Source organism: Colletotrichum costaricense, assembly GCF_030867565.1.
Source record: "Colletotrichum costaricense strain IMI 309622 chromosome Unknown Scaffold_2.1, whole genome shotgun sequence".
NCBI lineage: Eukaryota > Fungi > Ascomycota > Sordariomycetes > Glomerellales > Glomerellaceae > Colletotrichum > Colletotrichum costaricense.
The window spans coordinates 2,824,922-2,845,743 of NW_026848231.1; the positions used below are offsets into that span (position 1 = coordinate 2,824,922).

Genomic DNA, 20,822 nt, shown 5'->3' on the forward strand with positions numbered 1-20,822 from the left:
ATGCGTAGTCGCGTTTGAGCTATTGAAATCGCAGTAGAAGGGAGAAGAGAGCCCAAAGGGCGGCTCGAGTTGTTTGCTTCAGCATCACCTTAGGCATCACCAGCTCTTCGTCTCATGCAAGTTGCAACCACAGATATCACAAACAGACAAAGGCTCTGTTTGAAATCATAAGCATTTCGCCAGCGCGTTCTCTTTATCAAGTGGGATTCTGCCCAGCTTGACCTACAGAGAGCAACAATATCTGGCTTCAGCCAATGGCGTCCAGTTCCAACTGAACGGTTTGAGACAACAAGCACCCTGTTTGCTTTTATTTGAGCTTCGGCCGAGAACCAACGCAGAGACTCTTTGGTGCCTGACGCGGTTCGGAAAGATCTCAGTTCGCGCAAAATGACAGCAAGACAATGTCTCGTCTCAGCGACAGGCCAAGAAAGCCAGATGCCGTTGCCCGCGCGATCCTTGCCGAGGAATCACGGAATCGCGCCAGGCATGGCATACATCGTGACTCCATCTGCCAATTTCTCCAGGTTCAGGGCAGAGCGGCTGGATGGACTTGGCAATGTCTTCCCGCTGGCTTCACCCCCTTGCAGATGCTTAAGCATGTTTCCCAAAGTGGGTGAGCCACAGTCTTTGTGCGCACTTATATCCCCAGCTCGTGTCCCCAGTTCAAACGACGCCCTAGAACTCTGCGTGGTTTGCTTTCTTCGATTATCGCTTTTGCGGCTTGGTCCTCGTTCTTATTATGCCGCTTCAGTGGCTCCGCGGCCGCTTTGCCTACACGCCGCTTCAAACCGACGATGCGGCCTTCTCGGGTTCTTTACCATGGAAGGGCAGGCCTTCCCCTACAATCTTTACTCCGAGACAGCTCAAGTTGGCTGCGTTCACTATTCTGGGGCTATTGTTGCTATCGGGCGTTGGAGTCTACAACCGCGATCAGATTGAAGCCATTCGAGCAGCTTACTCAACTTCTCAACACGACGAGGCATCTGACGTCAAGTCTGTAGACTGGTCTCGGTTTGCGTACGTCCAGTATGTCACTAATAAAGACTATCTCTGTAACTCGGTCATGTTTTTTGAGAGGCTGCAAGAACTTGAGAGTAAAGCGGACCGAGTTCTGATGTACCCCTCCGTCATGCTCGCTGATCCTCATGAGAAGGAACATGAAGATTCATCAGATGATGCCAAACTCCTCATCCTTGCTCGGGAGAAGTACAACGTAAAGCTTGATCCAATATCAGTTCAACATCGGACAGGCTCAGATCGTAAGTCGCCCCTCCGGGATCATCATCCTGGCCGCCAAGAGCTGACATGGAGCTCTTATCTAGCAACCTGGGCGGATTCTTTCACAAAACTTCTCGCCTTTAACCAGACGAAATACGACCGCGTACTTTCAATCGACTCGGACTCAACTCTCCTACAACACATGGACGAGCTCTTCTCTCTTCCGCCAACCACAGTCGCCATGCCACGTGCGTATTGGCTTCACCCAGACAAACACGTTTTATCCTCCCAAGTTATTCTCATTCAACCAATTCAAGTGGAATTCACCCGCATTGCATCCAAGATCAATAATGCCGGAAGAAACGATTACGACATGGAGCTCGTCAACGAGTTATACCAGGATAGCGCCATGGTCCTACCGCACCGGCCTTACGATCTTTTAACGGGGGAGTTTAGCAAAGACAACCATCAATGGTACCTTGGTAGCGACGAAGAAGCCTGGGACCCAGTCGCCGCCTACAACGAGGCAAAGTTGCTGCATTTCTCGGACTGGCCTTTGCCTAAACCCTGGTTGGACGCCCCCGAAAACTTGGTCCGGGAGAGAGAGCCTAAGTGTGTGGCCATGATGGATGGACTTGGAAGTTGTGCCGCGAGAGATATCTGGCGTGGGATCTACGAAGAGTTTAGGGAACGCAGGAAAGTAAGTCTGCTGGAAAGTCTCAAGTAGTTTGCAAACAGCGCGGCTAACAACGAGACAGCGAGTCTGTGACACGAGTCCCCCGGAAACACTAGAGAATGGCCGCAGACGCCGCTAGTCATGGAGGTATAGGTTTCATTAAGTCGGAGTAAGGTGGTTTTCGTCGTAACTTCTCTCTATTTAATCGAACTAAAACTCCACTTTGACGCATGAATCCGACAAGTGCTTAGGATGGATAACCCCGGCTGCTGCACACCAACTCAGCGTTGTTTGATAATTCCATTATCGAGCTATCGCGACTGATGGATCATGCAAGGGTCAAAAAAAGGAAATACACTCTAGCAAAGACCTTTTCAATAGACTAAAAAGTTGATACAAAAGCCAAACGAAATAGTGATGGGTAATATGACTATCTACGGTTGCATAGAGTATGTACACGCGCGCCAAGTTCGTTCTGATCCTCAAATGATAGGGACCACACGATCCCATACTCCTGATTTGAGCAACTCAGAATTGTCGAGAGCTGTATAGAATAGCACTCCTAGAAGCAGAGAGCGATATATGATGATATCATCAATCTTTTGATTCAATTCCTCGTTCTCTCTGTCTTCATTACTTGACTCAGAGTGGCAACCTACTATTTTCGCTAACCTGCTTAGCATTTGATGAGTGTTGAAGAAATTGGTTGGCACGTTGTACGAGGGTCCTACTAATCCTTCTACTTGTATCTTAGACTCCTCTAACTTTCTCCTGAAATGTTCCAGATATTCACGATCTTCAGGAGTTATTTCCAAGTCTGTCTGTGTTGGCGGGCCACCGAAGAACTTGTTACGCAAGTGACATCGTAGAGCTCCGAATCTGCCACTATGCCACTGCGAATAAGCTCTTGTTCTACCGTGATTCGCCACTTTTATCTTCAAGGCTGCTTTGAGGCCTTCGAGCTCGAGTTCGAAGCCATCGACTAGGTTGTGGAGGGCTTGAATCGTCTTGGAGTGAATGTCTCGCACTGTCATCGGAGGCTGTGGCGGTTCCGACGTTTCCAGTGTTGGCTCCGTTCTATCGGGAACTTGAAGAATACCTTTCTGCGTCATAGTCTCTGCTCGGGATAGAATCTGCGTCGTAAAGAACAAGAGCTGAATCCGGCCTTCAATGTTGCCCATGCCACCATCGCAATCTGCTAGCCAGGCGTCCGCGTAATTCAAGTGTTTGCGTGCTTCTTCACGAAGCTTTTCCTTTTGACTAAATGTGAAGTTCGAAAATTTTTGTCGAAGATCCATGGGATTATTGAGTAGGGTAAGACACAACCGAAGTACTTGTGGACAGCGGAGCCATGGGTAGTCTCTCCCTGCTACTTCACCTCTTATCGCTTTGAAAGCATGTCCTCGCAGTTCAGCAGCTGATAAGTCATCAAACGGTTGCTTAAAGAACGAAAGAGAACGGCCATTTTCATCCCAGTCCGATTCTTGAAATCGATCGAATCGAACTTTACTCCAAAACCCTCCGTTTAGAGCAATGGCCGTGAACGGGTTATACTCTTTCCACACTGGTCCTGGGAAGAGAGACGGAGCGAACTTTGGCGACTTGGCCCAGAGGAAGACGACGGTCGGTATGTAGTGCCGGCTGAGGGTGTAGCGATCTGGGAGAAAGCAGTCTGTTCCCTTGATCACGGGTCTATACTCGGGGTGCAGTAAGAAGAGCCGATGGTCTGTCCGGTGTGTCTCGATTATCCCGTCTGCAGATTTCCCGTCCTGCAGCTCAATTAGACCATTTGCATGCAGCGATGCCTCTCGAAGTTTTTCCAGACTAGGCGTCGGCGTAATGTCGTTGTCTCTGCTATGATGCTCAGAAAATGCCCCAATGACACCGAGAACTGGGTGCTGACGGAAATCAAATTGGAAGCCGCAGCCAATGATGACAGGGTATAAATCTGCGTCGGCGTCCAACCGCTGGACCCCAGCAGCTGCTGCGATTACCACAATCGCGCCAACCTCTGCAGAAGCAGGAGCGGCAACAAAGTCCTCTGGAAGATAGTCGGCAGTGACTGGCATAAGATCAAACCCGTCGAAGTTTTCCAACCCAGTGGTTTTGAAAAGAGCAAGCCATGTAGCTGGATATGACGGCACATCAGGAATGGGTGCTTTTCGTGCTTCCACTCTTCTGGCCTCAATTGGAGAGCCAACAACATCAGAGGGCAGTAACCTAACAAGCGCACTCGCTGGGAGCAAGGGCGGCAGCCTTTGTTTCTCTTCCTCCCTCGGCTTTTTCTCTTCTTCGTTCTTCAGCTTTCGTATCGCATCGTCAAGCTGTCGTTTCAGATTGTCCAGTCTCAGCATGGGAGTATAGGCGGTGTAACTCCAGCTCATTTCGGAAAGAATCCATTTCCTTGTGGTTCGTTTCGACCATTTCCCGATGGCTCGACCATTTGCTCTACGACCACCTTTCCCACCCGCAAGAACAGCTTGGAAGACTGTAGCAAGAGCAATCATGGAGGCTACCAATCCAATCAAAAGCGTAAAGCCGAAGGTGATGGGATCCCAATCGATGCCTGCATCTTGTGCTTGTTTTTGCTCCGCAAGAATGTTCAGAAGAGCCCGGAGCAGACAGTCCGTAGAGTTTTGGTTTTCGAGACACTCCGAACCGGCGGTGTCCATGGTGACAGTACGATTGAAGATGAGCCACTGCCAAAGGTGAAGGCTCGAAGATGAAGGCCGGGGGATGAAAATGTTGTTAGGGTGCGCTTCTTGCATAGATAGGACTAATGTGCTTAGGTATGTGTTGAAGATGAGGCTGATTCATGCGCTCAATTCTGCCTTGCGGCCTAAAAAGGACGTAGTGAGGTGACAAGGCTTCAATTACTGCACCCATTCAGGAGGACATGTTTCTTCATGGCGCTGTATTCAACGTACATGGGGCCACTGATTGATTGGCCGGTCATATCGTGGCAGTACAATAAAAGAACCACCTCTGCAAGTGAGATCGCCTTGACAAACGCTCTCATGTACTGCTGACTCGCGGGGGTAGGTTGGAAAGAACTCCATTTCCCCCCTAGCCTTTTGGTTTTTGCGTTAGGTGGAGCTGCGTACATTACGCTGAACAAGCTGAAGAATGCGTTTGAACCAACACCAATTATTTCTCAGGAATGGTCTTGACGGGCACTACATTACTCCCGTCCCTGACTTCTCCGCCCTTCTTCTCATCATCCCTCTCACCAATTGACTTCCTAGATGACCGACCCCCCTCTTCCTCCCCCCTCCCTTGCCCAGCCACACTTGTAACCCCAGACCCAACACTGCCCCCCTCTTCATCCCCCTCAGCCTTAGCAGCCCTCCTCAAATACCACTTGAATACGTACACCAAAATCTGCGCCATGAAAACCTGCTCGATGGTATACAACAACACTGGAATCTGAATCAACGCCCTCGTCAAATCATCCGACTGCGTCCACATAGCCGTCGCCAGCGGGATTCCCAACGACGTTGTCTTGGCCGCGCCGCAGAAGCAGACGGCAATCACCTGCTCTCTCGGTAACTGTTGAACCGTGACAGCGCGTCGGAGGAAGTTGGGTACCCAGCGGGACTGTAAGGGGCGGGAATCGGCGAGACGAGGATTGATTGCGTTGCAGAGCGCTAAGGGGGGGCGGGCGGCGTAGAAGCAGATGAGGGTGAAGAGGGCGTAGAGGGCGACGTTCATGAAGACGTTGAAGATTATGGAGGGGTGGGGGGTTACGTAGAGGGCGCCTGTTTTGAAGGCTGCTGAGAATGTTGTCCTATCCGGTATTAGTATCAAGAACCATATATCACGAAGAGAAAGCCGTGAAAGGGGCGAGGGTATATCATGAAAAGGGGCAACACCAACTCACCAGACAAGCAAAATCAGACAAAACGTCGACACCTTGGCAAGATAAAACGTCCTCAGCGCCCAATCGACCTTCTTCTCCCAAAACCACCTCACAACCTGTCCCACAGCCAACGGCAACAACACGCTCAAACCCAGCTGCTTCAGGACATTCGCGTACATGGCGCCCAGGGTACTCGGGTTCGCGGGCTGCCAGTCGGCAAACTCGGGCGTCTTGGGGATGAATCCGTAAATGAGCCCCGGGGAAATGAAACTGCCCAGCACGTTGCCGATGACGACCTCGATGATGGCGGCTGCGTCGTCGCCGCCCGAGGCGCGGGTCATGACGACGTTGGAGGCGATTGTCGTCGGGAGGCAGGAGGCGACGACCATGCCTACGATGATGGGGGTTGCGAGGGCTTGGGTGCGGAGGCCGCCTGCTGCTATGATGATGTGGACGATGACTTTTGGGGTTGTGTCAGTTTGTGGTTTGAGCTGGATGTTTCGTCCAATGCCTCTGTCCATAAGAGGCTTATGAGCGGCATGTTCACGTCAAGTGAGTTACTTACTTAGTAGTATCACGGGAATCACAATAAAGCTAATCCCCTGGACGATAATATGTAACCGCCAGTTGGCTACATTCTGCCTCAGCTTCGTATGCGAGAGCTGCAAGCCGCTGACGAGGAAGATGATGGCGATGCCGCCGTAGATGATGGTGTACTCTGACCTAATCGGTCCACCTCTAGCCGCGACATCTTGTAGTTCAGTTTGTTAGTCGTGTGCTCATCTTCGAGTTCATTCTGCGTGTGTGTCTCTCTCTCCCTCGCTCACTCTCATTCTCACATGAAAAGGACCCTCATAGATGCCAACTTACTCGGGAAAAAATACGCAAAAACACAGCTGAGAGCGAACCCGATAACGAGCCACTGTGCCAAGACGAGCTTGAAGATCTTGACCGCCTTGATCCGCATGCGCGTCCATGTCGACGTCGCCGACTGAGGCTTTCCGCTCTCGTCGCGGGCGTCCACGGGGCCGACCATGGCTGTCTGAGAAATACGCACACTTCTCTCGCGCCGGCTCAGGCCGAATGAGACATCGGAGGTGTATGTGTCGTCGGGACGGGGGGCGCGAAGGTGGAATTCCCTTGAGATAGTTGGATTATTGAAATACGGTGGCGGGACCGGAGGACCTCCGTATCTCTGACCGATCTAACTTATCGAGATAAAGTGTGGTGAGGTGAGAGATTTAGCCTGCAATGAGCTGCCAAGACTTATATCCAGAGGGTAAGTTGTATTGGATTAAGGTTAAAACGACTTCATGTCCCAAACATACGGGCCCTTTCATGTACGGCAAGCCGAACGTTTGGCCGTCCCTCTCCCTCTCAGTACCTATCTACTTACTCTTCCCAAACCGTGCCGGACAAGTCTTCCTCCGCAGACAAAGATTAGGTGATTTGCAAGGAAAAGAGAATGGATGACGCCAACGCCCAGGTCACTCGCAGTCTTGCGTTTTGAGTCGTTGGTTTCGCGTCGCGAGGGCGGGGCCGGGTTATACCCGGGCGGCGTAGGCGTGGGCGCGGTGAGAACCCCGACATCGGTGTCGTCCGAAGGTGGGATTCGTCCAAGACTCCTGCATAGGAAGTTTTCGCCAGGTCACTTGATCTCTGGAAGTGAGACCAAGTGATTAACTTCAGTGCTGGAAGATGGTTCAGAATACACAGATGCATCTTCTCGAGTAAGTAAGCTTCGGCTTATACGGCGAGGCACGAGACCTAGAGAACTTTGGGGTTTCTCCGCTTCGGTGCCGTGCCGATTTGGCCGATGTTCATGCCCGGCGTGTGATTGATGAGCTGAAGCACGTGTGAAATAATTGTTCTCGGCCGGAGTTTTCTTTCATCTCGGCTCCGCGGCTTTGGGGACACCATCCAAGGGGTGCTCGAATAACGTCCTCTTCCTTCAACCGGTTCCTCGGACTCCTCAGAGTCAGTGGTACCAAAACCTGAAAATTACAATATGGAGGAGTACAATACCTTTCATCAAGGTCTCACAAGCATCCTACGAGAGAACAGATTATTTGAATAAGTTGATTACGTTTACAACTAATACTAGCGGTCAAACTTATCCCGCCTCAGTCTCTTTCTCGCGTGTCATACACCCATTTCCTCTTGACCTCGTATCCCGTCATCTAGAGAAAGTGATCTTTCCATCCTCTGTATCATGTTGTATCCTTGATCGGTTTCCTGAAGTGCTGTTTTCCCATGGGTTTCCTCCAACCTTCTGTGATGTAAACCGTTATTTTCCAAACCAGGGTATCTACCAATATTGTGTAAGAGAGAGAGAAAAAGAAAAGAAAAGGTAAGAGAAAGAATCTTAAAAGAATTATGCATCACCCGAAGCATTCCTAGCTTGGTTCTGCATCCTACGCATCGCCTCGCGGTGCAACTCAAACATCTCCCCGCTCTGCATGCTCCTCGTGAAAGCCTGATCGGACCTCTCCTTATCGATCCTCGCCTTCTCCTTGCGCTTCGCCTCCGCCTCCTTCTGGCTCATCATGAAGCTCCGCTGCAGGTCAATGTTCCTCTGCACCTCGGCCTCGCGCGCGGCGGCCTGGCTAGCCGCCAGGTTCGACGCGCTTGGCGACCGGAACATGCTCAGCGCCATGTCGCGGCCATTGGCGGCGGGAGCGGGGGACGCCGTACCGGCGCGGAGATCGGCGCGGACCGAGTCTCGGAAGCTCGCGAGCCGGGCGTCACGGGCGTCTTGCGAGGGAACGTTGGAGTAACGCATGGGCTGATGAGAGTCGAAGGCGAGGTTGTCGGCGGAAACGCTGGGTACGTAAGAGCCGCTGGCTGACCTGGAGCCTTCGAGGGAGGATCGCATTGTGCCGGAACTGCTCTGGCGACGGATAATTTCCCTGCGCTGGCTCAATGGGAGGTCGTCCAGGGAGACTGGCGGCATCTGTGACGGGTAGACGGGGTAGTTGTACATGGAGCCGGTTTCGCTGGGTGGTCTGTAGGAGGCGGCAGATATCTCAGGCGTGTTGTTGGCTCCAGTCAGAATTCCGTACGTCTTGTTGCGCAGAGCGACGCTTCTCTGTGCGATCAAGCTCTGGGGGCTGTCGTAAGACATGATGCCGGGTGGCGGCGGCGGGGGAACAAAGACAGCTGGAGCTGTTGCTGAGTTAGCGATGCCAGAGGCGCCGCTTCTTGTGCTCGCAGCTCTAGAGAGCGCCTGTTGCTCTTCCTCGGCGATGGGCTCGAACTGCGTCTTGCTCGAAGCACGGCGATGTGACTGGTACGAGCTGCTTCTAGAGTGGCCACGGTTCGGTGACTGGGTTGACTTGGGTCGAGTCAAGGCCGGCGGAGGTGTCGCGACGGGAGCGGGCGATCTCGAAGGAGTTGATGCAGGCGCAGGCGTGGCAGACAAGGCCGTCTGCTTAAGCTCATCGACGTGCACAGGAGCTGGGGCTTCCCGGGTCTGCGGTCTGTCGTCTCCGACCTTTAAGATCTCAGGCTCGGGTGCGTCGGCGTGGCTAAGGTGCTTTGCCCATTCGTTTGTGCGGTAGTGTAGCGCAACGTTGGAGAAGCTGGGCGGCAGACGCTCTTGGGTAAGATTCAGAGGCGTGGAACGAAGCGAGGCTGTTGATTTGGCTTGCTGAGAAGGGACGGGGACTTGTCGACTCTCGCCCGACTCAGACAGCTTCACCGAGCTGTTTTCTTGAGCAACATCACCGATTGCGGTTTCCGGCGCCCTCTCTTCGACAGCAGCAGGAGTCGCATCCTTGGCCAGAGGCTGGGCTGGCATGTCAGTGACAGCCGTCATGGCTGACACTGGTCTAACGGAGTCTCCATCGGTGACGCTCTGTCGAGATGCCGATGCTGATGTAGTAGTCTCCGGCTTGATGCTCGACTGTTGCTCTCCAGAGAGCTGTGCGTTGATCTCAATACTGCGACGGTGACCACCGTTCACAGATCCGGCGCCGCTGTCGCTCTGAGTGTCAACAGTTGCCGCGAGAGACACAGCGTCGTCGTCCCTTGGACGTTGAAGCACCGCCAGCTCCTCATCACCGTCATCTTCCTTACGATGCGACATCGATGTCCGCTGAGAAACCCTCCGCATCAGCTGTACCGAGCTCTGAGAGAGTCGCTTCGCAAAGGAACTCCTCTTGCTGCCGACGCCTGCCTGAATCTCTTCATCATCGTCGGCAAAAGTTGCGATCGTGGACCGCTCCTCTTTGTCTCTGGCTAGAGCCTCCTCATCAGGGAATCTGAATGGCAAAGGTACCACTTCAGGAACCGGTGCCACCTCTTGCACGCTCTGAACAACAGTAGGACCAGTGACGTTGTCCGCAGCAACGGGTTCTCTGTGAGTTTCATCCGGAGCGACGCGTAATGTCACAACGACTTCTTTCTCCTTTTCGGAAACCATCAGACCTGGAGACTCTGGCTTTGAGGGAACAGCGGGAGAAACATCCGACCCTTGCATTTCAGCCACGGGAGGGGCGTGTGATCGAGGAGTAGCGGTGCTCTGGCTGTATCGAATAGCCTTCTCGCTCTCGCTGTCGCGAGCAAAGCCGGAGTCGTGATCATCGCTGTCTGGTGTGTAATCTCCGTGCGCTCTCTCCCACGCCCGTCGCTCTAAAGCGGTGCGAGCCTCGAGCTCTCGTCCAATGTTGGCCTCTTCGTCATCACGGGCACGCTGCGCCTCGGCCATTTCCTCTTCCCGCTTCGTACGTTTGTCCTTGATGACGTTCCACAATCTCTTCTGAGAAATGACGCCGATAACAGTGATTACAATTATAGCGGCAATCTCAACGCGAATGCCCTTTGTTAGCGGGTACGTGTTGGTGTCTTGAGGGAAGAGGTTGTCGTTCAGGTCCCAAATGTACGCCCAAAACTCCTTCAGCCCAGCCCGGCTGAAGCAGTCGATTCCGAGCACAGTTGCCGTGGCACCACTGAAGGCGATCGTACACATGAGCGCCCAGTCCCGAGTCCATCGGCTGAAGTACAATGCAAAGCCTGCTAGTGAGAAAACAATGATGAAAATGACTTTGCCGACTCCCGTAAGCAGGCCGCCCTCGTGGACGCAAAGCAGCCACATTGAAAAGCAAAATCCGCCGAGAGCACATCCCAGGCATTCCGTAATTTCTTTGAAGAACCAGGAAGCGAGAACGCCAACTGCGACGGCCGGTAAAACTGCTGCGACGACATAGGCTCCTTGGGATCCGCTGGACACTGGAATGACCATGACATAGACGACCAAGACTGTGATACCCAAGGCGACGACGTACGCAACGGAGAAGGCAGTGTGCAAGACTGTATTCTTGATACCAATCAAGCTGTAGATGACCCCGGTGCAGAGCAAGATGACACCAGCGACAGCCCAGCCTGGTGTGACCTTTGGCTCAATAGGTAACTCTCCTGCCAGCATGGTAGCTGTATCAAGTGTCAGCCTTGTCTAGGGTTTGGTGTTGGTGCTAGGTGTTCGATGAGAAGTTCACTTACAATTGTCAAGGCTTGAGTTTCCAGAGGTGCTGCCAGTAGTTGGGATGATGGGAGGACTGGAGACTGTAGCGGAAGCAGAAGGTGACTCGGTGGTAGTGACTGCAGCTGTCCTTAGTGAAGATGCCGGCGATGTAGTACTTTCAGCATCTTGTGCGCTTCGTGACAAAGTAGAAGAGGCAACGGCTGCTGTAGTAGTCCCGCTTTCTTGACGTCTGACGGGCACCAAAGCTTGAGCAAGAGCCGCCTGAAGGAAGATTAAGAGAAGGCCCCAAGAGATCAGACGATTCCACCTCGCCATGATGACGAATTGGCCACCAGGTGTCGAATCCAAATTATTATACCAGTATTAGTGTTTGGTGTTGTCGAAACAGTTTCCGAGCATCGATAGTCTGTATTCACCTGAACCACTTGTGACGTGAAGAGAGGAGGGGATGCCGGCAGCAAGAAAAGAGTCGGTGGAAGACACGGGCAAGCTGAAGGGGGGAGCTGGGAGAAGGAAGGTATTATTAGATGAACGAACAATGGTCAACCAGCATCGACTCGAACCCCAGGGACCAGTGGGGGATTAGGACAAGACAGCTCCCGGGCTGACAGCAGAGAAGAGGGGAGGATGGAAAAGAAGAAAAGAAAGGGTACAGACAGGGGCAGGGAACAGCCCAGATGTCATGGAGTGGAGTCGAGACCTGGAGGTGATCAAACTATATAGGACAAGGAGGAGAGTTTTAATGCCGGAGTGGGAGATCCATGGGAGAGATGCGGACCCGGCTGGTGACACCGAACATGGCATCATTGGTGCACGAGTACACGCGGATGGCTTCAGCTACGATGCACTCGTCACAGCGAAATGTGCAATCCTTCCCACATGACGAATTAAACCTCCGGGACTGAGGTAACGCATGGAACCCTTTGAGATGGCCAAAGACTATGGAGTGCTTCCTTTCTAGCCACCATGTACATGGTCAGAGTGAGATCAGACCAAGATTGGAGCTGCCTTGCATGCTCTACAACCTTCTCGCAGTGATGGGCTTCCAGCCTAACTGGGATGGCAAGAACCGTAGCGGCTCAGGATCGGAAGAGGAAGAACAAACAAGACGGCGCGCGGGTACGGGAGATGAATATCACGGACGTTCTGAGAAAAGAAACGCAGGCAGGCAAAGTGAGGGTGGCCAACCGAGAGGGCGAGGTCCTTCTTGGCGGTATCGGGTACAAGCGAGTGACCTGCGGCTCTCGGCCAGAAGACGGCCAAGAAGACCAAGTCGAGAGTCCATGGCGTCCAGGCATGGCGTCCAGACGGGTCGTGGACAACTAGTCTTCTGACAAGGCCGCGGCATGGCCAGACTTTGCGGCGGCAGTCAATAGGAATCCCGGTCTGCTGGCTGAACCTATAGCTTATATCACGGGTTCCGAGGGCGAGATCTGAAGAGCACCAGAATGTAGCAAACGCAAATGTAGCCAAAGGCAATGTAAGTTGAGAGAAAAAGGTGTGATGAGGAAGCTGTTGGTACTTGTGAATACTGCGTACTACGTAGGTGAGCAGTCGTCGGAAGTTGAGGCGCGTCCATCCTAAATTACAGGGACAGGGGCTAATCCCGGCATACCGCGCTTTAGCGTTTGACTCGGATGGGAATAAGACAATCAGGAACAGCAAGGAAGTGGGAACAACAGCCCGACGAGATGGAGGGGGCAGCCTCTGAGGGAGGGGTGGAGGGGTCCGTGGGGCTTGCGTTGGCTGTGAGGTGAGTGAGGAAGGTGGACGGATTGGATGGATGGATGGACGGACGGGAGGGATGAGATGGTGAATTGGATGAGGTGAGAGAGAGAGAGAGAAACAGGATGAGACGGGATGACCATGGGGATGCGAGAAGCTCTAGCCTTGCTGCTCTTCGACACCTCCACGACCTCTTTGGTGCCAAAACGGACGTCCCGTCCTGTCCTGTCTGTCCTCACAGAAATGCCCGAGACGGGCGCGCGAACAAATCTTGCATTGGCCAAGCGCCATGTGCAGTACGCAGTCCGCAGTCCGCAGTTTACAGCACATCGCAGCGCAGAGTGAGCTGGCATGGACAGGCAGCGCATGTCATTGCATCTTGGGTATCCGGATCCCCATTCGCAGTCAGATTCTGTCTGACCCATGACAAGTCAGCCACAGCCGTAAGGTATTCATCCATCTGTGGCAGCATCGTGGTTCGTACGCATCATGATGTGGAAATCATGTTTAACCTTTGCTGCCTTTCCACGGCCACGTCGTCTGCATTTCCAGAATGGGAAAATCGACTTGAGCTTTTTCAATAGTCTTCTGCCACCCGCATGAATTCGTGTCCAGATGCGGACGTGTAGGCCAAACGTATCGCTGTAGGTAATGCGATAAATTGCTTTTTTCCGACAGCGTTGGATAGACGGTAGCGGCGGCGGTTCGGCCGACGTCGTTCATCAGCTGAGCTCCAAGCCTCCAAGAACGAATAGGGTACACCATCGAGGAAAAAAGGAGATTATTGCAAAGTGAATCAGGTCCGCCGCAAGATCGGTGGCGCACCCGAGGCAAGACAAGGCCGGTAGCCGCGGTGCCGCGCAGGACGAACATTGGCTCGTCTTCCTTGAACAGGTCAGTGGTCAATCAGGGTGGGGTGGGGTGGTGTTGCAGTCCATAGCTTCGCTGCACCTGCAAACTGCACCTGCACGTCTCCGGTCAAACGGGATGTGGAGATCTTGAACTTTGAAGACCTTGGAGGGAAAAGGTTGTGATGGATGCGAAATGAAAGAGTTGCACCGACGCAGCGGGACGAGGATGATCTCCAGGTACAAAGTAGTAAAGTAAGGTAAGGTACCACGCACCCACGGTAGCACGGTAGGTACTCAGCCGGCGCTTTTTGATGACCAGGGCCGAGAAAGCAGGTGCCACCTACGCTAAGCCTTCTCCAGATCCACTAGCCCATCCCGTCTTAGGTCGGTTCCTGCCTTAGCTTAACGGTGTATTCAAGGGAGGCAGCAACCTGGAAGACGAGCATCTAGAAAGGCAAGAGAGAAAAATGATGTGGACGAACACTTGCCTTCCATTTCAGAAATATCGTACGTTGGAGACGTCACTACGTACTATGATTTTGAACGTGGAATTGACTCTGAATCTTGCAAGTTCCTTAACTCTCCAAGCAATGAAAGGGAGCCTTCATCTTACTTCACCAGCAAACACAACGTCGCTCATCCTTGATATCATCGAACCACAATCCCCCACCTCGACTCCTCCTAGCATCTTGCTAGACTGGCACGAACGACTAGGCCACGGAAGACCCATGCTTGCGATACCAGGCTATGCGTCAATAACTTCCGAAGACGCGCTTTTCCGGCAATACGTAGTAGACATGACATTTGGCCCCGGTATTCTGTCTCCATTGATCGTCCTCCAGCTGATTTTCCTGTCAGATCTTTTCTGCCTTTCTCCAGCTGATCGAGATTACGAGAGGCGTGCTCATCGACTTCCAACGCGAACCATGACAACCCGGCGCGATCGGATCGCGAGCACGTCGTCTAGGCCTGCATACAATAGTTCTGTGTTTGCGTGCCCATCCTCGACGAGTCCTAGTGTATCTTCCCAATACAGTACGCGGCCAACACAACGCACAAGCGCGGGGACCACCAATGATGCCGGAACACTTGCTCAGCTCTCCCTTCAACCACACCGGACGCCGCACATACATATTGAACTCTTTTGCCGACCAACGAGTCCACCCAGAATCCACTTAAGCTTTGGACGAAACTTTCGACCCCTCACATGGACAGCCCAGTGATACTCTCCACGGCATTGGGTCTCGATTTGGGGCATGTAGATCCATCGTTACGAGACGGCCTGATGGACAATGACGGCTTGACAGATGGCCCCTGAGTCTGGGTGAGCCTTGGGGTAAAAAAGACAATTTGACTCAGGTGTCTGATTCTGACTCTGGTAAACAAGGAACAGGTGGCAAGCGCATCGAAATGGCCATGGTCATGCCCACGGTCACAAACTTTCTGACGTAGGCCGTTCTGTCTTCATCTCATCGGCTGACGCCTGCTACTGACTTCACGGATTCGGCATTGTTTCGAGGCTTGCGTCTGGAAACAATGGCTTTGCAACTATTTTGAATGGCAACAAACCAGGTTTCTATTTTCTTTCTCATCACGGTCTGGATGTCTCGATGGAAGCAAAGCACGTTCATCCACGACGCTATCCAATGGCTGATCTGGGTCGAAACCGCGCTGCCGGCGCCGCTATTCATTTAGTCGCGCTCTCGGCCAGGCACCTGTGAAATTGAAGGGTCCACACATTCCTTTGCCCGATCGAGCAAGCCAAGGGAGAAGAAATTTCTTTTAGCGTCGACTCTTGCCGTGTGCTTAATGACAGCACAGGTCACGCAACAGCGGAAGCTTACGAAGCGTTGTTCTCCTCAAATTTTTGGGTAGTCGTTGTCGAATGCCCTTGTTTGACTGCCCGACTGCTGATGGTATACCACAGCACTTACAAGTTGCCCCACGCTCTGCGCCTCATCGCATAAAGGGGTCCTCGCATCCCTGCTCGCTTTGATACGAGCAAAGCCTCACTGCATGAGCCTCCCCCATACTGGCGATCCTGAGTTTGCTTTCTTAATTATTTTGTTTTTCATCTCGATACTTCGCGTACCTTTCCGGATATTGAGCTGAACACCCAAGTCGGTAGCTTCTATTGTAACTCTAGAAAAGCAACACCTCAATCTCGACGCCACAATGGCATGCTGCCAACTCCAGACCCTTACGCCTTCCCGCTGCTGTTCGACACCAATCATTGGCGTATTCGTCCCATATTCGGACGCCGTGTCTGCGGACTCCCGCGAACCACTGACCACCCAGCTCTTCTTCGTCCCTTGGCATGGCAAATTATCGGTCATCGTGGGACAGTTTCGTCGAATAACGATTTCGTACCCGTGGCGGCATGAGGAATGGCCCGGCCGGTTGAACTGGTTCCCCTGAGCGGTTCGTCCGACGTTGTGAGGAGGGGCGAAATCATGCCGTGACCCGGGAACAGGGCTCCCCTGCTTCAAGACTCTATCCCTTTCCAAAGCCGGGCACTGGCAAGGACTCAACCAACAGTATCCATGTTCTACCAACAAGAGCCGATTGGCGTGCTGTATCGAGTCTTGGCCTGGGCAACGGCTTCAACTTACTGAGGAGGAGCATCGTGTAAGCGATCCTCCTCGTTTCGCCCATACGGTCACTCCGTTTCGCGCCGTCCATAAGGCTCCATGAGGATGTGCATCCTTCTGGAGCCGCTCGGTAAAGATGACGGACTCTTTTAGTCCCTTGAATGGACCTTTGGCCACGAAGTGCTTTGGACGGACCTCGACTGCCTATGAAGTAATCCTCACGCATGGCCCGGCGCTAAATGCTTCAGTTCGTCGTCTGCGGCATCCGTTTCCTGCAGCATCGTCGGTTCAACCTCATCCCACCGAATAAGTGACATTGCCGCGAGAGCCTCCGCGTGGCCACAACCACAATGACATTGTCAACACTCCCCCGCGACCCAAGCGCCTGCAGCCGAATCGGGGCTCTGGACTTCCCCAGCTTTTTCTCCCAGGGCAAATGACCCCAAGAAGACTCTTTGGCCGCCGCCGGGCCAGGCAGAGAACTTCCATGAAACCTTCTAGGACGTGCTGACATGACCGCACGTGGATGGGCACGGATGTGTTTGTATACATAAACGGATTTCTCCCAACCTCCTCCTGTTCCTGTATTTGAGAAAGTTCGACGAGTGTTGTGATCAAGGCACTACGCGGCGCCGGAGCCTCGGAGAGGGTTGGTGGCGAGACCATGCTGTCGCCGCTCAGCTCCAGCCAACAACATTGACTGGTCATTATATCTGCGACGAAGTTATCTAGCCCGTCCACGGTGATATGATCATCCGGCTCTTCTTCAGTTGCCAACGTTGCAACGCAACAGCGATCTGTAAGAAGACAATCGGTTGAACATGGGAACGGAATGTGCTCTCCTAGCGGAAGGGATGCTATTCTTCTCCCTCGACAGAAGTAGCTGATGGAGGATATTTCAAGGACCAATACGTCTGCCGTTCCTTTCTCTCCCGTTCATTGGGAATCGTCACTTGTGCCGGTGCTTGACTAGGTACAATCTATCCCTTGTGATATCAATCACGTAATCTTTGATGTGAATTCAAAGGTGAATATCACTCTCTGGTTTAGGATAGAGCCTCAAGCTCGAGCATAGAACGCCCTTGACATCAAACAAACTTTGCGAGTTCGAGTAGCCAATCCATTCCTGGATACTACCATCTCATAAGCCAGATCTTTTGCGAAAATTTGGCATTCATTCGATCGTCTTGCAATGGATCTGCCCCCACCCCAAGAACCTCGCAATTAAATGCTCACACAAAAAGAAGTCGAGTCCAAAACGTATAGTAAGGACTGTCTCTTACATCCTGACGCTGCCTATCCCACCCTCTACCGCGCAATACAGCATCACGTCGTGGAGACGCCCTAGCATTAAACACATTAGCTCGATGTGCAATGTAGAATCTTCCACGGCATGAATGACGGTCAATATCGCGGTTTTAGGTGATTTTACCTCTAGACCGCAATCAGGCATTTAACCCCAAAGTCGATACCATGACCAAAAGACCGCTTTGCAAATGATATCCATAAGGCAGGGAATGCGTTGATCTCGAACTTAGACCACCTACGAAACATGGCTACAATCGTCCAAGCTCATCTTTACCCCCTTGTCTCCGATATGTAATACCGTCAAAGGAAGAATCCATTTCGAAACCATGGCAAAGGGACGCGGGCGTGCAAGCTACCTCAGGGAGACCCATGAGCTCATGCCTTCTTTCCCAGTCCATCAGTCTGCGTTCCTTCTCTTCCTTATCCCTTACCTAGAGGCTAGTAAACATTCAAACTTGATCCTCATCACTGCCGGACTTCGAACAAACAAAGAAATATATATCTTCGTGATATGGATACCAAATTGATGCTTTTCGTCGGCGGACGCAGGGCAAAGTGACCAGATGCAGAGCAATACTGATGCCGTCCAAAGCGAAACGTTGTTTAGTCCTTCGATATATTCAATGACCACCGAGGAATCCCCCATCACGTCGTACTTTATCATAAAATCATGGTAGACGGTGATGAGAATATAATTCGACACGTAACAGTACAGTGTAGGTGTTGTTTCCCCAAACACATTGAGACCAGTGTCCTCTGAATTGGTTTCGCAGAGGACGTGACTTCGGAAACCGCATTACAACGCCGGCTTGTTCGAAAGCCCCATCCCTCTTGTCCCATGGGTGGTTACCATGCCCAAAACCTGATCCTTTTTTCTGATTACCAGGAGAATGAGTATCTGGGAAACCTTCAAGCCCCTCCGCCTTGCCTTCATCTTACGCCTCAATATCTTATACCATTTTCACCTCTTTGAGACGCGGCTTGGTTGTCTGTCTGCCGCCATCCTCCCGTGTCCCACGGCCTTCCCATTTCGACTGGACTTTGATGTCCTTTCAGGGAGGGACTTCTTCTTACGCTTGAGCAAGCCTCTAACTGTCTTGAAAGGCAGCACCAGCAGAGCGACTACCGCGAAGAAGGGCATCGTGATGATGGCCCACACGGATTCTACGAGCCACTGCATAAAGCCCGGCCGAGCGACGCTGTTTTTGGCCGCTGCTGCCGCCAGCGCAATGGCATCGTTCAGGCGGGTATCGACTGCCGCGAAACGCGATTCGGTCTGGAAGGCAAGTACAGTCGCCTTCTTCTCGTATCGTCGCACAGCCCGATTCAGCGCATCCAGATCGGGCTGGATGGCGTTGCGCACATCGCGAGCAATGGAAGCCTCTTGCTTGATTTTAGAATTGTCCGAGGTCCCATTGTGTTTCATCGGCGTCGGCTCAGGCCGTGACTCCAGCATTTCCAACCGGGCCATGAGAACCCTCATCTGATCTGAAGTGGCACCGTCGTCCTTGTACGGGTTTACATGGACATCCCGTTGCAGCTGAATGGTCCTGCACTGCACGAGCTTCATGAGATGCGAAATCGGTCGTACCTCTGCAGCCAAGAGGAAAATCGTCAAGTTGTAGTTGGAAACCAGGCCCTCCGAGGGCCGACTAAGTTGCGCGCGAATGGCATGCAGCAAGTATGCGCCCAGCATGGGAAACATGAAGCATGATACCAGGGCCAGGATTTCATGTACCCATAGCTCAGCCAATGCATCCTCCTTCTTGTTTCTTGGCGGCGTCGTCGACTTACGTACTTGTTCCTGAACAAAGGACGTGGGCGTCGTGGGTACTTCGGACGCTTCGTCAACGCTTCCGTTGGTCGTGTGGCCGTTAGCCGTCGATGCTGCCGGTGAGGGGCTTCCAGCCGCCTGCTCTCCCTCGCTCTCATCGTCAACAACAGCGCTCGTACTGATCTCTGCCCGCTCTCGTACTGCTTGCGCCGAATGGTACCAATTCCTGGTGGATGGTGTCAGCGCTCGGATAATACCGTTCTCTGACGAGATCGTGCTGGTCACGATATATCGGAGAACAGAGCGCCAGACTTACCATGGATGTGTGACGGACCAGTGCAGGAACACGGCCGACAAGCCCAGCAACATAATGTCCGTCACAACGGCGCTACCATTCTTGAAAAGCAAACCACCGACCGCGGGTAAAAGTGCAAATGCCAGAGGAACCGAGGCCCAGTTAGATAGTTCGTCCGTCGATGTTGATGGTATACCGTCTCCAGGTCTAGGGTTGAGAAAATCTCTTGCATCGCCAAAGCTGTAATCCGACAACGTCGAACTCCTTCTCCTCCCAAGGCCTCTCTCGGCGAATGAGTTCTCTGTTGGGATATGGCTGAAAGGCGGCCGCCGGCGCACCTGAGATGTCTCGTCTACGGTCACGGCGCGTTTGAACGAGTGCCCCGAGGGCGCCGGTGAAGCTGTCGTTCCCGGTGATGATATGGTCTGCTTCCTACTGGTGTTGCTCGTCGTTGTGGGGGGCGAAGTCGGACTTCGAGAATCGTTCTCGTCCGACATGATGGGCGGCGCAAGTGATACCAGCTCGAATAGTTCAAATGTGTTACTGGGGAATTCGATTCCTATCGTTTCTTCTTGCGTCCTTTACTATTATTCCATAAGGTGTCGATTGCTGGAAGCTCGATGCGGGATGTGAGAGTCCGAGTTTGGGCAGGCAGTCAAGGGGTTTTGAAGGCTCCTCATCCGACACACGCCACAACCTTGAGAAAAAGCCTAGGAGAAATGCTCTTCCAAGACGCGCTTTTGAGCCCGAGGAAAGGAGAGAGAATGGGAAAAAAAAGGAGGAAAGGAGGAAAGGAGGAAGAGGGGCGGAGAGAGAGAGAAGAATGGGCGCTAGGAACAAATGAGGCGCTGCGTGTCTCGCAGCACGCGGTAGGCGTGTAGACACTGCAGCATGTGCGAGTGAGCGAATGTGTGTGGTGTGTATGTGCGACAGAGACAGTTGGGTCAGTAAGTGGTGTGTAACAAGACACCAAGGGCGAAAAAGGGCGAGAAGTGAAGCGCCACGAGCTGAGGATTGGGCTGGCGTTCGTTGGTATGTCGCTG

At 52.7% G+C, this 20,822-nt stretch overlaps 6 protein-coding genes across 6 annotated transcripts; 3 read left to right on the forward strand and 3 right to left on the reverse strand.

The window, feature by feature from the left end:
• Positions 1–739: 739 nt before the first annotated feature.
• CCOS01_02579 (glucose N-acetyltransferase) lies at positions 740–2,033 on the forward strand (the record flags this gene model as incomplete). Its single annotated transcript, XM_060450767.1, has 3 exons — positions 740–1,259; positions 1,323–1,918; positions 1,977–2,033. The coding sequence occupies 3 exons, from the start codon at positions 740–742 to the stop codon at positions 2,031–2,033; spliced, it is 1,173 nt and encodes a 390-aa protein (XP_060319417.1).
• A 343-nt stretch (positions 2,034–2,376) lies between these two features.
• CCOS01_02580 (uncharacterized protein) lies at positions 2,377–4,566 on the reverse strand (the record flags this gene model as incomplete). Its single annotated transcript, XM_060450768.1, has 1 exon — positions 2,377–4,566. The coding sequence occupies one exon, from the start codon at positions 4,564–4,566 to the stop codon at positions 2,377–2,379; it is 2,190 nt and encodes a 729-aa protein (XP_060319418.1).
• A 475-nt stretch (positions 4,567–5,041) lies between these two features.
• Positions 5,042–11,550, reverse strand: CCOS01_02581 (uncharacterized protein; the record flags this gene model as incomplete). The annotated part of the gene is made up of 8 exons (XM_060450769.1): positions 5,042–5,681; positions 5,775–6,213; positions 6,319–6,504; positions 6,624–6,957; positions 7,150–7,378; positions 7,797–7,803; positions 8,172–11,183; positions 11,253–11,550. 8 exons carry the CDS (start codon positions 11,548–11,550, stop codon positions 5,042–5,044), a joined length of 5,145 nt encoding a protein of 1,714 aa, XP_060319419.1.
• A 744-nt stretch (positions 11,551–12,294) lies between these two features.
• CCOS01_02582 (uncharacterized protein) lies at positions 12,295–13,755 on the forward strand (the record flags this gene model as incomplete). The annotated part of the gene is made up of 5 exons (XM_060450770.1): positions 12,295–12,546; positions 12,641–12,715; positions 12,861–12,988; positions 13,202–13,403; positions 13,639–13,755. 5 exons carry the CDS (start codon positions 12,295–12,297, stop codon positions 13,753–13,755), a joined length of 774 nt encoding a protein of 257 aa, XP_060319420.1.
• Positions 13,756–14,608: 853 nt separating this feature from the next.
• Positions 14,609–15,034, forward strand: CCOS01_02583 (uncharacterized protein; the record flags this gene model as incomplete). Its single annotated transcript, XM_060450771.1, has 1 exon — positions 14,609–15,034. The coding sequence occupies one exon, from the start codon at positions 14,609–14,611 to the stop codon at positions 15,032–15,034; it is 426 nt and encodes a 141-aa protein (XP_060319421.1).
• Positions 15,035–18,671: 3,637 nt separating this feature from the next.
• Positions 18,672–20,276, reverse strand: CCOS01_02584 (uncharacterized protein; the record flags this gene model as incomplete). Its single annotated transcript, XM_060450772.1, has 2 exons — positions 18,672–19,710; positions 19,801–20,276. The coding sequence occupies 2 exons, from the start codon at positions 20,274–20,276 to the stop codon at positions 18,672–18,674; spliced, it is 1,515 nt and encodes a 504-aa protein (XP_060319422.1).
• Between the last annotated feature and the right edge of the window lie 546 nt (positions 20,277–20,822).